The sequence below is a fragment of the Periplaneta americana genome, chromosome 12 (assembly GCF_040183065.1).
Source record: "Periplaneta americana isolate PAMFEO1 chromosome 12, P.americana_PAMFEO1_priV1, whole genome shotgun sequence".
In the NCBI taxonomy this organism is placed as follows: Eukaryota; Metazoa; Arthropoda; class Insecta; order Blattodea; family Blattidae; genus Periplaneta; species Periplaneta americana.
Window position 1 is genome coordinate 9619054 of NC_091128.1, and position 16515 is coordinate 9635568.

At 39.6% G+C, this 16515-nt stretch overlaps 1 protein-coding gene across 1 annotated transcript in view; it reads left to right on the forward strand.

Moving 5' to 3' along the window:
• The window catches only part of LOC138709936 (fatty acid synthase-like), a 37170-nt gene extending 33871 nt beyond the window's left edge, over positions 1-3299 (forward strand). The window contains exons 8-9 of the mRNA XM_069840625.1: positions 6-152; positions 3161-3299. Of these exons, the coding sequence (XP_069696726.1) occupies positions 6-152; positions 3161-3175 (162 nt within the window). The 3' untranslated portion in view covers positions 3176-3299. The remainder of the gene's footprint in view (positions 1-5; positions 153-3160) is intronic.
• Positions 3300-16515: the final 13216 nt, after the last annotated feature.

The following is a 16515-nucleotide window of genomic DNA, read 5'->3' on the forward strand; positions in this document are numbered from 1 at the left end:
CGCAGAGGGCGTGCTCCTCCAGAGTATGTCGTCTTGTTTCGAGATTCTGGGCAGATTCATGTGGCAGTCACAAGTCGTCATGTCCAGCATTGTTGTGGCGCAGAAGGAGTCGAGGGCTGTGGACATCGTGGAGTGCATCAGAAGGTTTCTGGGTACGTAAACTGCGCGCTCCGCACATGTTATACACAGATGATGAATGCATCATTATTGCTTACATAGATTTCTGTGACTCCAACTGTTACTTTAATGGAGGCCAGTATCATTGGAAGTGTAGATGTTTACCATACTCACGCTGTTATACAGAATGTCATTAATTTCAGGGGGTTATTCCTTGAGATATTTCAATCAAAGAAGTTAAATACAATTTTACTCGTTTTTACTTCCTTTTCAAGATCAAAATTGTATTATACGAAACATTTCATAGCGTGTTGTAGGAAAGCCATTGATTGAATTCCCAATATGCTCAGTCAATTTAAGAGAGCAGTTTATTGTGATAATAAATGATTGAAAGAATTTTAGTTTTGTCCTTTAAATGTGCAGAAATTTGATCTGAACAAATATAACTTTTCGTTTGCAATTATTCAAAGGAATTTTACAATGGTCCGTTTGTTGGGAAATATAAAAGGAAAAAAAAGTCGACATATTTCGTTATTGGTGAATAGCTCGTTAAAAATTATCTTCTGGATCTGCAATTAAAATCTGAGCACCAAACAGCATTGCGAAAATCGTTAAAATAAATCTTGCAATGTAGAGCAGTGTTGGGTGCCTGTGATTTGAGTATAGCAGAGGGGAGGGGAAGGTAAGGGATGGAACAATGACGTAATGTGACCTTCAAATAATATTTATTACAATTTATTTCTGATATCACAAGATGCATATTTCCGTTTAAAATTGCGACCAATAAGCCACAAGTGCATCACCTCATTCCCTTCCTACCCGGAGACGAATGCTAGGAGTTGTTTCTGTTTACGTCTTCTATGAGTCTACATCATGTTGAACTACTAACTCGGGCCCACCACAGTGCAGGCTGCGCTTGCTAGAGTTATTGCAGTAGACGTGGTGTTGCCAAATGTTTCATAGAAACAACGATTTCATCTAAAATGGTGAATGTTAAAAAAAACTTATTTAGATTTTATAAATCTCTACTTATGATCTACTACCAGTTTCATTTTGGTGCAGTGGTAGGGTTGCCAACCCTCCTGTATTTCCCCAGGATCTCCCGTATTTGCCTGTAATTTTTAACAGACTCCCGGCTCCCATATTATTCTTCTCTTCGAGCATTTTTCTCCCTTAGATTTTGCATACTGGTAATATAATTTTTTCTTATTCTAAACATTTGATTTTGCCATGAATGATGATAATTTATTTGATAAATTTTGTTGTTCAAGACAGACATTAAAATGTGCAGCATTTTTAGAAGATAATGCTTGCCAAAAATTTGTTTTAGTGCTTATCCCCAGAGTTCCTATAGGTCAGTTTCTGTCAGATGCGTTTCCAATTCACTGTGGGCTAAAGCAAGGAGATGCACTATCACCGTTACTTTTTAACTTTGCTCTAGAATATGCCATTAGGAAAGTCCAGGATAACAGAGAGGGTTTGGAATTGAATGGGTTACATCAGCTGCTTGTCTATGCGGATGACGTGAATATGTTAGGAGAAAATACACGAACGATTAGGGAAAACACGGGAATTTTACTGGAAGCAAGTGAAGAGATAGGTTTGGAAGTAAATCCCGAAAAGAAAAAGTATATGATTATGTCTCGTGACCAGAATATTGTACGAAATGGAAATATAAAAATTGGAAATTTATCTTTTGAAGAAGTGGAGAAGTTCAAATATCTTGGAGCAACAGTAACAAATATAAATGACACTCGGGAGGAAATTAAACGCAGAATAAATATGGGAAATGCCTGTTATTATTCGGTTGAGAAGCTTTTATCATCCAGTCTGCTGTCAAAAAATCTGAAAGTTAGAATTTATAAAACAGTTATATTACCGGTTGTTCTGTATGGTTGTGAAACTTGGACTCTCACTTTGAGAGAGGAACATAGGTTAAGGGTGTTTGAGAGTAAGGTGCTTAGGAAAATATTTGGGGCTAAGAGGGATGAAGTTACAGGAGAATGGAGAAAGTTACACAACGCAGAACTGCACACATTGTATTCTTCACCTGACATAATTAGGAACATTAAATCCAGACGTTTGAGATGGGCAGGGCATGTAGCACGTATGGACGAATCCAGAAATGCGTATAGAGTGTTAGTTGGGAGGCCAGAGGGGAAAAGACCTTTAGGGAGGCCGAGACGTAGATGGGAAGATAATATTAAAATGTATTTGAGGGAGGTGGGATAGATGATAGAGACTGGATTAATCTTGCTCAGGATAGGGACCGATGGCGGGCTTATGTGAGGGCGGCAATGAACCTCCGGGTTCCTTAAAAGCCAGTAAGTAAGTACCGGTAAGTAAGTGCTTATCCCCATAAAATCAAACCTTGTTAATGTTATACATTTGGAAAAACTGGTTAGTTTTGTTCTAAGAGTACCAAGTAGTAATGCTCGTACAAAGAGGATATTTTATCTCATGAACAATAATTGGGTAGATTTTCGAAACAGGGGCAGGACATATCAGAGCTGCAAACTGCAACTACTACGCGAGACAAAATCTGTCTCAAAATATTCTTAATATAAGCTCAGCTGCCGAAGTGTAGAATAAAGTTGTTCTTTAGTAAGTGAACCAAATAATTTGTCCACTTTCTATGTGAAATTTTATCGATTCCTTAATCTCCCGTATTTTCTTAAAAAAAAAATTGGCATGTCTATGTAGTGGTAACCTTCCACTCTGTATTTATTTCCACTTTCTATTTTCTGTGTGATAAGTAAGATGTAAACCAACCTAAAGTCTTATCTGTGCTATTATAAAACTTAAATTTCTTTATTAATATGATGGTCAGTTGTCTGTGTAAATACTTTAAAAATGTATGTTGAAACCACTCTACACTGTCATCATACTGTAAGTCTCGAACTGTCATTTTTGCGAAAACAAGCTTTCAGTTAAAGACAAGAAAGAATAAGGCACGTGGAAATACTGTAAGTAATATGTGGTTGCTATGGCAACGCAAACAGAAGCAGTTGCACACTTGAATAGTAATTTGTTGCTGTTGTAGGCATTGGAGACCTAGAAGCTGTGGACTTGAATGCCACACTGGCAGAGCTAGGCATAGACTCGCTGATGATAGAGGAGATGAAGCAGTTCCTGGACAGGGAGCACAACACGTACGTGACGACAAAGGGGCTGGCCTCCATGTCCATCAGCCAGCTGCAGGAGCTGGTCAGCACGCGGGATGGCAGGGACGACTCTACTGGCAACGTAACTGAAGGTACGACTAGCCATATGTTGAGCAGTAGATGATGATGTCATTCGCCCTCTTGCATTCCAATATCTAATAAATCAATCCACCGCTGTGGTGTAATGGTTAGTATGCCTGACCTTGAAGTGAGCAGGCTCGGGTTCAAATCCTGGGTGGGACAAATTACATGGTTCAGGTTTTTTCCGGGGGTTTCTGCAGTTCATTAAGAACTAATAATAATAATAATAATAATAATAATAATAATAATAATAATACTATTCAGAAGAAAGATACATAGCTTTTTTATATAGGAACACTCTAGCACACCCAGAAAGAATAAGTTAGATACTCGTGCTCAGGGGCCAAAAAATGCTGGGTAATTTTCGGCACTGGACTCTGCGACCATTTCGCTGGCATTATCACCTTCATCTCACTCAGACACTAGATGACCATAGCAGTTGATAAAGCGTCGTAAAAAAAAAGATGAAAGATGAATTTACAATTCAAACAAAACAGTTTATACATCGGGCTTTTATTTCAAAGCTTCCCAGTCTAAATAACTATTTATTTCAATAAATGTAGGCTGTAATGGAAAATTAATTTCACTTATTAATTACGTTATTTTAATATTATTATTTTCTTTTTAGTGGGTTATTTTACGACGCTGTACCAACATCTCAGGTTATTTAGCATCTGAATGAAATGAAGGTGATAATGCCGGTGAAATGAGTCCGGGGTCCATCACCGAAAGTTACCCAGCATTTGCTCATATTGCGTTGAGGGAAAACCCCGGAAAAAACCTCAACCAGGTAACTTGCTTCGACATGGATTCGAACCTGGGCCACCTGGCGTTGCAGTCAGACGTGCTGACCATTACTCCACAGGTGTGGACTCTATTATTATTAATTGTAATTAAGTTACCACTGCCACCGGTGTTTGCCCACTTTCAGTGTAAATAAATAAATATACATTATAATGAAATTTAATTCAAACATAAAACACATCAATTTAAATATTGAGGGGGGGAGGGGAGTTTAAAACCAGTGTTAATTGCATTTTAGATTTCACCCCCGCAACTCCCTTTTTGAAATTTTGAATGGTACCCTTACACATTATGATACTTAAATTTGAAAGAGTATTCAATTATTTATACAACTCATTCATTTGTTTCACATCTTTTGTTTTCTCTCGTCGCCTGAAAATCTCGATTGTTGTTATTGTTGATTAGAGATGAGAGAATAAAACTACAGACTGTTGATTACAGCTTTTCAAGCAGTAACACAAACTACATTAATGTTGTGTAATTTAAACCTATTCCTTGAAAATTTAGTGCAGTATTGATAGGAGACACAAAAGCTGAAGATTGGATTGGTTTTGATACTCATCAGTGCTATGTAGTGGAGTTCAAAATAGGCTGCATTACTGTACAGCGAACAGTGAAGCACATTTTGAACAGTTTAGTAAATTTAATTAATCAAATTTAGTAAATTACCCAAATAAGCTGTGTTCTCATCCTACAACCAACTGAGGCAGTGAAACTTGAAATGCAATTATTAATCAGTTATTCTTTCTGAGCCTTTGTTTATTCGCTTCCTTCTCTCCAACCAGGTAACTCGAGTGACAGTCCCCCGCTCGACAATGTGCAGCTGCTTCTGAATGCGTTCGGACCTGTTTCCCAACCCGTGGTGCGCATGCCCTCGGCGACAGGCAGTGGACCAGACGTGGAGAGTGTGCTGGAGGCAGGCCCCATGCTCTTCATGCTGCCCGGCCTCGACGGCTTGGCCCGCCCACTGGAGCCCCTCGCCCTTAACCTCAAGTTCCAGACCGTCTGTCTCCAGCTCGACCAGGATGACGAACTGCTCACAGTGGAGGACATGGCGGACCACCTGCTGCCAGTACGTACCAGACTAGTGGCTACCTGGGACTCGAACCCAGGAGTGTTAGGAACTGTAAAGACCCCTGAAGGGAGGTAAAACTGGAGCTCGCGATGCACTTGAAAGTACTCCATTCCTGAGTGAGAGGCCCCAGGCGAACTTCACTGTTCATTTAAATTCTGTTAGGAAGACTATGTTTTTGCATTTGTGTACCCCAACAAATATTTTGAAATGATGTGTAAATGGCTTCAACTCCACCATCAAAATTTGTTGTGTATCTGCCAACATTTTAATAGAAAGAAAAATACAGACAAGTAGCTCCTGCATCTTGATCCATAAGAGAACCAACTGTATAAACGTACAGCCAATCTTTATGTGAATATCTTCTGTTAGAGCAATGACCTTTCCTTCTTCAGGATTTGTATCTCTCTTGTTGCATTACTTGTCATTACGTAATTTTGTTTATCAATCTTCTTAATGTATCCAGCTGTTTGCTGACAACATAAAGTCCATTGTAGTCTATTCAGTTGTTGTTTTTCACGAGAAATGAGGGGTATTTTGATCGGTGTTCATTATAGATGCTGTTGCTAGTAGCCAGAGGTGGGGTGTAGTCAATATATACTGCAGGGCTGTGTCTTCTGCAACTGGTACTGATGATTTTAATTTACTTCTTTTGTGGTTTATGGATGGACAGTATAGAAGAATGTGTTCATCATGATTATTACACCACAGACAAGTAGGATTATCAGAAATGTGAAATCGGTGTAGGTACAATTGAGTGACAATGTGACCTGTTCTGGCTCTTGTTAAAAATGTTTGAACATGTCTGGGCAAGTTTTTGTACATTTCCAGGTCATTTGGTTTCTTTTGTACGGACTGTAAAATGAGACTTTACTAAAGCAAAAGCACTGGATAGAGATATCACTTGAAGAGGTCTTGGTTGCAAATATGTTGCCTGTTTTGCAATATTATCGACTTTCTTGTTTCCAGGTATACCACAATGACTAGGTATCCATTGAAATGTTATTTTCTTTTGGAGTTCTTTTAGTTTACTTAGTTGTTTCTGAATTGGAATAATTCTATGTGCGTATAGGTTTGGTACATATTTAATTATATTAAATATGGCCCCCTTGGAGTCGGTAAGTATGCAAATAGATTTTTCAGGAATTTGAGTAACACACTGAAGAGCAGCATCAATAGCTAGCAATTCAGTGTCAAGACTGGAGGAGGATGAACAGGGTATGAAATAACTTTCTTGATATTTTGGAATATAATACTCTGCTCCTGATGTCCCAATATTAGGATTTAGAGATCCATCTGTATAAATTTGAAGGTGATCCTCATATGAGCTGCAGAGTAGTTCCATGGCATCTAACTTAAGAATGTATGGAGGATCATTTTTGGAATGATTTCCTGGAATTTGTATGCTGTGTTCTGGAATCACCCATTTCCATGGAGGAATTTCGTTCACAACTGGAGTTTTAGCAATGAGTGTGTCTGTGATATACACTGGTATTTCTTCTTTTTTTATTTTATAGATATTACACAGGATATCAGTAATTTTGTTCATGATTTGAAATAAAATTACTTTCACAATTCCTTCTTTCTCATATTCTCTTCTTTCTTTTATTAGCAGCTCTCTTCCTCTTTTTCTCTCACTCTCTTCTTGTCTGTCCGCAGTTCATTCAGACCAGGCTCCCGCCCGGCACGCCGTTCACTCTGCTGGGCTACTCATTCGGCGGGTTGCTGGCCTTGGAGCTCGTCCGCCGGCTGGAGGCAGAGGGTCGAACTGGCTGTCTGTACCTGCTGAACAGCTCGCTGGGCTGGCTGCGGGGCCTGCTGGCAGACAGGGACTGCGACACCAAGATCCTGTGCAGACTGTTCGCCTGCTGGCGCCCCACCTCGCCACCAGTGCAGTGCTCAGCAAGGTAAGAAGTTCAGAAGGGTTGAGAACCAACTGATGTGTTCTTGTTGTTATTATTATTATTATTATTATTATTATTAGTAGTAGTAGTAGTAGTAGTAGTAGTAGTAGTAGTAGTAGTAGTAGTAGTAGTAGTAGTAGTAGTAGTAGTAGTAGTAGTAGTAGATTCGGGTCGAGAAAATTTTGGGTGAAAGTATAGCCATGGATGAATATATAATAGGATGCGAAACTTACTGAGTTTCCCGTAACACATACTAGAGGCGCTGTTGTAGAAATTGACCTTGCTGCCACCTGTTGGGGGAGGGGCGTTATTACATCTAGCAGCGCACCAAGTAGCGAAAAGAGTAATTACTCCATGCATTTAGCAGCGCAGCTGGTGACGAAAATGTTAAACTGTGCAGAAAGTATTCCCTCCCACCCTCATCGATATTCAAAACTAACCCAATTTAAAATAAAACATTTACAGTTTTATTCCTCACAGCACCTTCTACTGAAAATTCTTACCGGAGCCAACAGGAAGATAAAAGAGACGATCTATTTTACACTACCCAATTAACATATAACCAGACAGAGACAAAAAATAAAGCAAAAGGTTAGATAATTGGGATTGTATTCTTTGGGTATTTATTGTACAGCGCAACGGAAAAGTCTGCAAGAACTACTTAGATAATTCAATTTATTATATTGCTATTACTTTGCAATACATTCAACAACACTATTTTTACAACGTCCATAAACATCACTGTTTAACATACACTGCTTATACACACGTAGTATCACTTTATGTTCACTTATTAGCAAGTTTCTGTCTGCCATCTCGCCCCTCGAGCAATATCTCGAACGGATAAATAGAGAACTCTGGGTAATGTACCCAACACATAGTTCTAATGTTCACCACCTACGACATTGGGCGCTGATCATCTTATTTCAGCCCCCTGCTGCCAGATGGTGCTGACTGCAGTTTCGCATCCTATTATATATTCATCCATGGTATAGCCAAATCTATAAGACACGTGTCTTGGCTTTTTTCCATATGGGCCTGGGTTCAAGAGGAAAGAAAATGGAAAATTACGAGTCAAACAACTGTAGCGTAACTATTCATTGCTGCAACAAGAAATGATGTGGCAGCGTGACTCGGGCGGTAGTGGTCTGGACGCGAGTTAGGCAGTGCATGAAGTTCGGGTTCGAATCCCTATTTGTAATTTTTTTTATGTTTTGATTTTAATACACATATTCGTAACTTAGGTTATATCATTTTGCAGTGCGTGCAAAAATTAATGGTTTGAAGAATAAATTTCCATCTTAAATTGCGTCTTATTACTTTACATTGACACAAAGTATTCCTCCACATGATTTATTCTAACATAGTGTATTGGCACATTGTATCCGGTGTGCTATGTTTACAATAATCACTGATATGTAGTACAGTAATGTGAATCATCTGAAGAAGTACTTTGTGTCACTGCAATGTAATACAATGCAATATAAGAAGGAAATTTATTCTCCAAACGTGTATTAAAATAAAAACATAAAAAAATGACGAATAGGGATTCGAATCCGACCTTCATGCACTGCTTACACTCGTGTCCAACGCACTACCACCTGAGCCACGCCGCCACATCATTTCTTGCCGCAACAATAAGCCGTTACGTTACAGTCGTTTGACTCGTAATTTTCCAATTTGTCTTGAGCCCAAGCCTATATGGAAAAAAGCCGAGACACGTGTCTTATGGATTTGGTCATGCTTCTACCCAAAAGTTTCCCGTCCCAAATCTTGACATCAAAGTGGGGTAGTCTTCTTGTCATTGCCACAGCTAAGGTGTAAATACTGGGTAGGATGAAAAAATCTGCTCACCTTGTATCTTTTTGTAGAGGACATGTTTGTTTTGTGACCAGACTCCACAAGATGATGACCACTCATTTTCACCCTCAAACAGAATACAGACATGACAATATAACTTATTACTGTTACAGACCTATTACTAAATCTACGTATTACTCTGTGAAGAGATTTATTAAATCTACATACTTAGACTTCAACAAACAAAATCTGATAACTCAATCTCAAGGGAAAAAATGGAACTCTGCATCATAATCCACAGTTAATTCCCGATTTACCACGAAAATCGTCTGTAGCTGCATTTAGATTGGCAACAGGCCATGACTGTTTGGCCAAACACCTGCATAGAATTGGAATATATCAGTCCCCTAACTGCCCATTGTGCAACTCAAACCAAGAAATGGATTCGGAACACCTCAAAATCTGTGCTTCAGTGGCTGGCCATGACAATATCTTTGAAAAATATTGGAGTGCAAGGGGTCAAATGACTTTATTGTCAAACGCCTGGCATTAGAAAACAACAACATATAACTTATTTGTTTCAGAGCATCTTGTTAGTCAAGGATATTTCTTATATCATGACCATTGAAAATTTCTATTTTGTCTTCCTCCATCCGCTATTTTAGTATGTAAATGTGATGTCGATTTCCTGCCTTTGTAAGCACATTTTGTTTCATACACCCAATCACATCAATGTTCTCTCAGTATGAGTCATTTTACAAAAAAATAATATTTGAATTGCTTCATAAAAAAGGGCATCAGTCACATTTTTTTTCGAAATTGAGTCAACATTGAATTTCCCATCTTGAATGTTCAACACATCGTTTTATCAAGAAAGGAAGCCAGTTCAACGTTTCCTTCATTGTTATATTGTGATCAGAATGTGAGCGTTTTGTAAAGGAAGGGCATCGGTCCGGACAGTTTTTCTTCATTTCCCACAACTTAACTAAAATGGACTGATGCCCTTTCTTTATGAAGCACACACACACACGCGCATGCACTTTAGGTTAGGCTGAACTCAACAATGCAGTGCAATCACAGAACACAAATATAGTGCAACGTATTATTGTGAAAGTTAGGCTAGCCGCATTTCTTACTGATGTAGTGAATCGATACCCCCTCCCCATCCCCCCTGAACCTTGCGAGTCAAGTCACAGCCATGCCTTTAGAAGCTTATGCCACAAGCCTCTCACACTGCTTTCTCCTTCCTGGAATGACTGCCAACAATGAACTTTATACATGGAAGGATTGGGGTGAAACCAACTGTTACGATACATCGTTATTATGAAGTTAGCCCTGCTGTTACTAGGTATAACTCAAATTTTTTGAATAGGCTAGGCCTCAGAAGCCTCTTAAGAGCTTCGCCACTGGTATTAATATTATTAGTAGCTTGCGAAATGAGATTTATGACAAGGACTGCACTTTACACCAAGGTTGATTACAGGAGAAATGAGGACAATGATAGAAAAGTTACTTCTGTTGTATTGTAACCAGTGTTGCCTTCAGTGTAAAAAAAATAGAGCTACACACTTCTTGCATTCAGAAGGCTTATTTTGTAAATAATTGTATAAAATCCTGCTACAAATGGTTTATGAACGAAAATATTTCAATGTAGAAATATTTATTTTCTGTTTTCATATTTTGCCAAAATAACTTCCAGATTTTGGAAAAAATTCATTCGTATTGTGCTGGTCTCTACTCATTTTTATTGTGGCTGTAATGATGACAGAACTGGTATGGTGATTATGAAATTTGTTATGATAATAATGTATTTGCAGTTGACTGAGGAATTGGCAGCGCAGAAGACCTGGAGCAGGAAGCTGGGCGCACTGCTGAAGATGGTGCCTGACAGCAAGCAGGACGTGGATTTGTTCAGCTCAGCCATCCACAGGCGCTTGAAGGCCATCGACAAGTATGAGTGGACAAGCAAGGAGGTCGTCCGGTCGCCCACGATTTTGCTGAGAACATCAAACGTTGATGAAGACTTTGCACTGTCCAAGGTGAGAACAGGAACAGTCTGCTCTCCAGGCTCCATAGAACTCAGACATTTTCCATTGGGAGGAGGGATGGGGAGGTTCATTTACTTGGGATTATAGAAGCTAGTGGAAAATAAAGTAATGAGCTCAAATATGTGCATGCAAGGACCCATTTGGACACTAAATTTAACAGTGCTCTGCACAAGCTTGATTCTCTTAGCTTCAACTAATTATGTTACGTCATTAGCTCTTCAACTGTGTATATGACACAAAATGATCTCAGCAGTTTTCTTAGTGTTAAAAACAAAATGCTACCTGTACCGGTGCTAAAAGTCCAGGATAACAGAGAGGGTTTGGAATTGAATGGGTTACATCAGCTGCTTGTCTAAGCGGATGACTTGAATATGTTAGGAGAAGATCCACAAACGGTTAGGGAAAACACGGGAAATTTACTGGAAGCAAGTAAAGCGATCGGTTTGGAAGTAAATCCCGAAAAGACAAAGTATATGATTATGTCTCGTGACCAGAATATTGTACGAAATGGAAATATAAAAATTGGAGATTTATCCTTCGAAGAGGTGGAAAAATTAAAATATCTTGGAGCAACAGTAACAAATATAAATGATACTCGGGAGGAAATTAAACGCAGAATAAATATGGGAAATGAGTGTTATTATTCAGTTGAGAAGCTCTTATCATCCAGTCTGCTGTCCAAAAGTCTGAAAGTTAGAATTTATAAAACAGTTATATTACCGGTTGTTCTGTATGGTTGTGAGACTTGGACTGTTACTTTGAGAGAGGAACAGAGATTAAAGGTGTTTGAGAATAAGGTGCTTAGGAAAATATTTGGGGCTAAGAGGGATGAAGTTACAGGAGAATGGAGAAAGTTACACAACGCAGAACTGCACGCATTGTATTCTTCACCTGACATAATTAGGAACATTAAATCCAGACGTTTGAGATGGGCAGGGCATGTAGCACGTATGGGGGAATCCAGAAATGCATATAGAGTGTTAGTTGGGAGGCTGGAGGGAAGAAGACCTTTGGGGAGGTCGAGACGTAGATGGGAGGATAATATTAAAATGGATTTGAGGGAGGTGGAATATGATGGTAGAGACTGGATTAATCTTGCTCAGGATAGGGACCAATGGCGGGCTTATGTGAGGGCGGCAAAGAACCTCCGGGTTCCCTAAAAGCCAGTAAGTAAGTAAGTAATTCGTTCATTTCATTCATTTATTATATTCAATAGATCTTACATGAGCAATGAAGCTTTAAGATGTGGAACAAGTCAAAATTTTACAATATTACAATTACAATTTTTACAAATTTTTACAATATTTTACAATTATTACAGTTTTACAATTTAGTAATTTTCTACAATTTTTTACAACATTTTGGCGAGATGTAGTGAGATGAAGTGAGGTCCGAGGATTCGCCAAAAGATTACCTGGCATTTGCCCCTTGGTTGGGGAAAACCTCGGGAAAAACCCAACTAGGTAATCAAATCAAAGGCGTGAAATGAAGTGATGCCGAGGACTCGACTAATTGTAGTCTGTGTTTGAAATATGACGAGTAGCTGTGAGTGACTGGTTCTGTTGCAGTGCTGTGAGGAGGTGAAGGTCCACTGTGTGGCAGGAACTCACGCGGCGCTGCTGGAGAGCAAAGAAGTGGCGGCCATTATCAACAGGCAGGTGACGAACATTGAAGACATCAAGTTCAAGAGCAGCTTCGAGGACCAGCACTTCGTATACTGACGGGTGAGTATGGCGGATCTGTAATGCTGCATTACATTCCCTGTAACGTTTATAAAATCCAAGGTGATATACAGGGCATATCAAAAGTCCAGTAACACTTTCAATATTTTATTACACAAAAACTACTAATGATAGCACTTTCAAACACACGTCAGTTTAAAGTCAAACTCTCAAAGTTCTGTTTACACCTTACAGAGATTCAATGTGAACCACGAGTGACTCGGCAGATGTCCAAACGACAATCAAACTCTTCCCATACCCTTTTCAACATATCCTCTGTGACCATGGCGGCAGCTTCTCGAATTCTGGTTTTTAGTTCCACTAAATCACGTGGCAAAAGTGGTACAAACACACGGTCCTTCAGATACCCCCATAGAAAAAAGTCACATGCAATCATATCGGGTGACCTTGGTGGCCATGTCGTGAAACATCTGTCCCTTACTGCAGCACGTCCTATCCAACGATCAGACATCTCCATATTCAGGTAAGCACAAACTGCACTGTGGAAATGTGGCGGAGCCCCATCTTGCTGAAAGATGAAATCCTCATCGAGATCTTGTCTAAGTTGAGGCACCAACCATTGCTCCAACATGTCCAGATATGAATGTCCAGTCACAGTAGCCTCAATGAAGAAGAAAGGTCCGTACAGTTTTCGTTGTGACAACGCGCAGAAAACATTCACCTTCGGTGAATCACGCTCATGTTCAATGGTTCTGTGAGGTTTCTGTGTACCCCAAACACGACAGTTGTGCTTGTTAATTTTCCCACTCGTATGGAATGGCGCTTCGTCGCTGAAAATTAAGCGGCTGAATAACTTTGAGAGTTTGACTTTAAACTGACGTGTGTTTGAAAGTGCTATCATTAGTAGTTTTTGTGTAATAAAATATGGAAAGTGTTACCGGACTTTTGATATGCCCTGTATTCTTCTCAACTATGTGGGTTGTTTGAAAAGTTCACAGGCTGACAGAAATTAAACTAGGACTATTCTGAAACAATCTTTATTTCTCAATATAATCACACACTTGGTCCACCGGTGTTGCATGCTACACCTTTCTTGTACACAGATTTGTGAGGTCTGCAAAAAAAGCCTTCTGCTGCTCCGATAACCTCTTCATTTAATGAAAATTTCTTCCCAGCCAAGTGTGTTTTGAGTTTCGGGAAAGGAAGGAAGTCTGGTGAGTAGTGGAGGGTGCGAAAACACTTCGAACCGTAGTTCGTGTAGTTTAGCAGCAGTGATTGCAGACATGTGAGCAGGTGCATTGTCGTGATGAAACAACACTTTCTTCTTGGTCATACCCGGCCTCTTCTCGCGAACTTTCCCTTTCAGTTGCTGCAGGAGATTTGAATAATATTCTTTGGTTATTGTTCTCCCCTTTGCTAGATAGTCCATCATGATTATCCCCTTGTAATCCCAGAACACTGACGCCATGACTTTTCCAGCTTATTGAACAGCTTTTGCTTTCTTTGAATGCTGAGAATCACAGTGCTTCTTTTGTTTCCACTGATGTTTTGTGTCTGGTATGTAGTAGTGAATCCAGGTTTCATCAATGGTTGCAAACCACTTCAAAAATTGGGCATATTTTCCTCGAAGGATCCCACTTTCCTATCTACAGTTTTATAGAAGATATCGTAGCAATGGAGTCGTGCACATTAGGCTTACTGGACTGCAGAAAGTCCCCATTGGAACGAGAAACCAATCATCAACAAGTGTGGGCCACTAATGTGAGGTGTGGGATTTAGGATGGACGCTAATTAGATCCATACTTTAATCAAGGAACTAAAACAGCCGCCATTATACAGGGCTTTCATTTCAAAACTTTCCAGTCTTTCTTACTTACTGGCTGTCATTGCCGCCCTCACATAAGCCCGCCATTGGTCCCTATCCTGAGCAAGATTAATCCAGTCTCTACCATCATACCCCACCTCCCTCAAATCCATTTTAATATTATCTTCCCATCTATGTCTTGGCCTCCCTAAAGGCCTTTTTCTCTCCGGCCTCCCAACTAACACTCTATATGCATTTCTGGATTGGCTCATACGTGCTACATGCCCTGCCCATCTCAAACATCTGGATTTAATGTTCCTAATTATGTCAGGTGAAGAATACAATGCGTGCAGTTCTGTGTTGTGTAACTTTCTCCATTCTCCTGTAACTTCATCCCTCTTAGCCCCAAATATTTTCCTAAGCACCTTATTCTCAAACACCCTTAACCTATGTTCCTCTCTTAGAGTGAGAGTCCAAGTTTCACAACCATACAGAACAACCGGTAATATAACTGTTCTATAAATTCTAACTTTCAGATTTTTTGACAGCAGACTGGATGATAAAAGCTTCTCAACCGAATAATAACAGGCATTTCCCATATTTATTCTGCGTTTAATTTCCTCCCGAGTGTCATTTATATTTCTTACTGTTGCTCCAAGATATTTGAACTTCTCCACCTCTTCAAAAGATAAATTTCCAATTTTTATATTTCCATTTCGTACAATATTCTGGTCACGAGACATAATCATATACTTTGTCTTTTCGGGATTTACTTTCAAACCCAGCTCTTTACTTGCTTCCAGTAAAATTCCCGTGTTTTCCCTAATCGTTTGTGGATTTTCTCCTAACATATTCACGTCATCCGCATAGACAAGCAGCTGATGTAACCCGTTCAATTCCAAACCCTCTCTGTTATCCTGGACTTTCCTAATGGCATACTCTAGAGTGAAGTTAAAAAGTAAAGGTAATAGTGCATCTCCTTGCTTTAGCCCGCAGTGAATTGGAAACGCATCTGATAGAAACTGACCTATACAGACTCTGCTGTACGTTTCACTGAGACACATTTTAAGTAATCGAACTAGTTTCCTGGGAATACCAAATTCAATAAGAATATCATATAAAACGCTCAAACATGTCTATCGCTATCAACTACTGTCTTCCATATTATTAATTATTCACCATTTATTTACGCTGTTACTCAGGCCGTGGTATATCTGGCTGAATCTTGTTTCAGATGGACATTCCGAACAAGGCGATCCAGTTCTGTAGACAGCTTCATCTCTGTATTTTCCGGAGGGTCCATAATCACAGACAAGTCGTAACTATCTTCCCCTTGAATTGTTCCTGGAAGATGACTCTGCTGCAATGAAGCAAGCAGGTCTCGCTGAAGATGAAGTGTGTGTAGTGTCTGATTTTCAGTTTTGGGTCTGGATGCACATGCAACACCTGCGTGCATCCTTCGTGTGTGTTTCAATATTCATCATTTTTAATTCAATGCTATATATAAGTAATGAAAACTAATTTTGAAAAGAGGATCGCGAACCACTGGTTGAGAACCAATGGTCTAATGGGTAATACAATGAAGAATTTTTGTTTTTTGTGACTTACTTAAGTCAATGTTACTTGCTTACAAATGGCTTTTAAGGAACCCGGAGGTTCATTGCCACCCTCACATAAGCCCGCCATCGGTCCCTATCCTGAGCAAGATTAATCCAGTCTCTACCATCATATCCCACCTCCCTCAAATCCATTTTAATATTATCTTCCCATCTACGTCTCGGCCTCCCTAAACGTCTTTTCCCGCCCTGTCTCCCAACTAACACTCTATATGCATTTCTGGATTCGCCCATACGTGCTACATGCCCTGCCCATCTCAGACGTCTGGATTTAATGTTCCTAATTATGTCAGGTGAAGAATACAATGCGTGCAGTTCTGCGTTGTGTAACTTTCTCCATTCTCCTGTAACTTCATCCCTCTTAGCCCCAAATATTTTCCTAAGCACCTTATTCTCAAACATCCTTAACCTATCTTCCTCTCT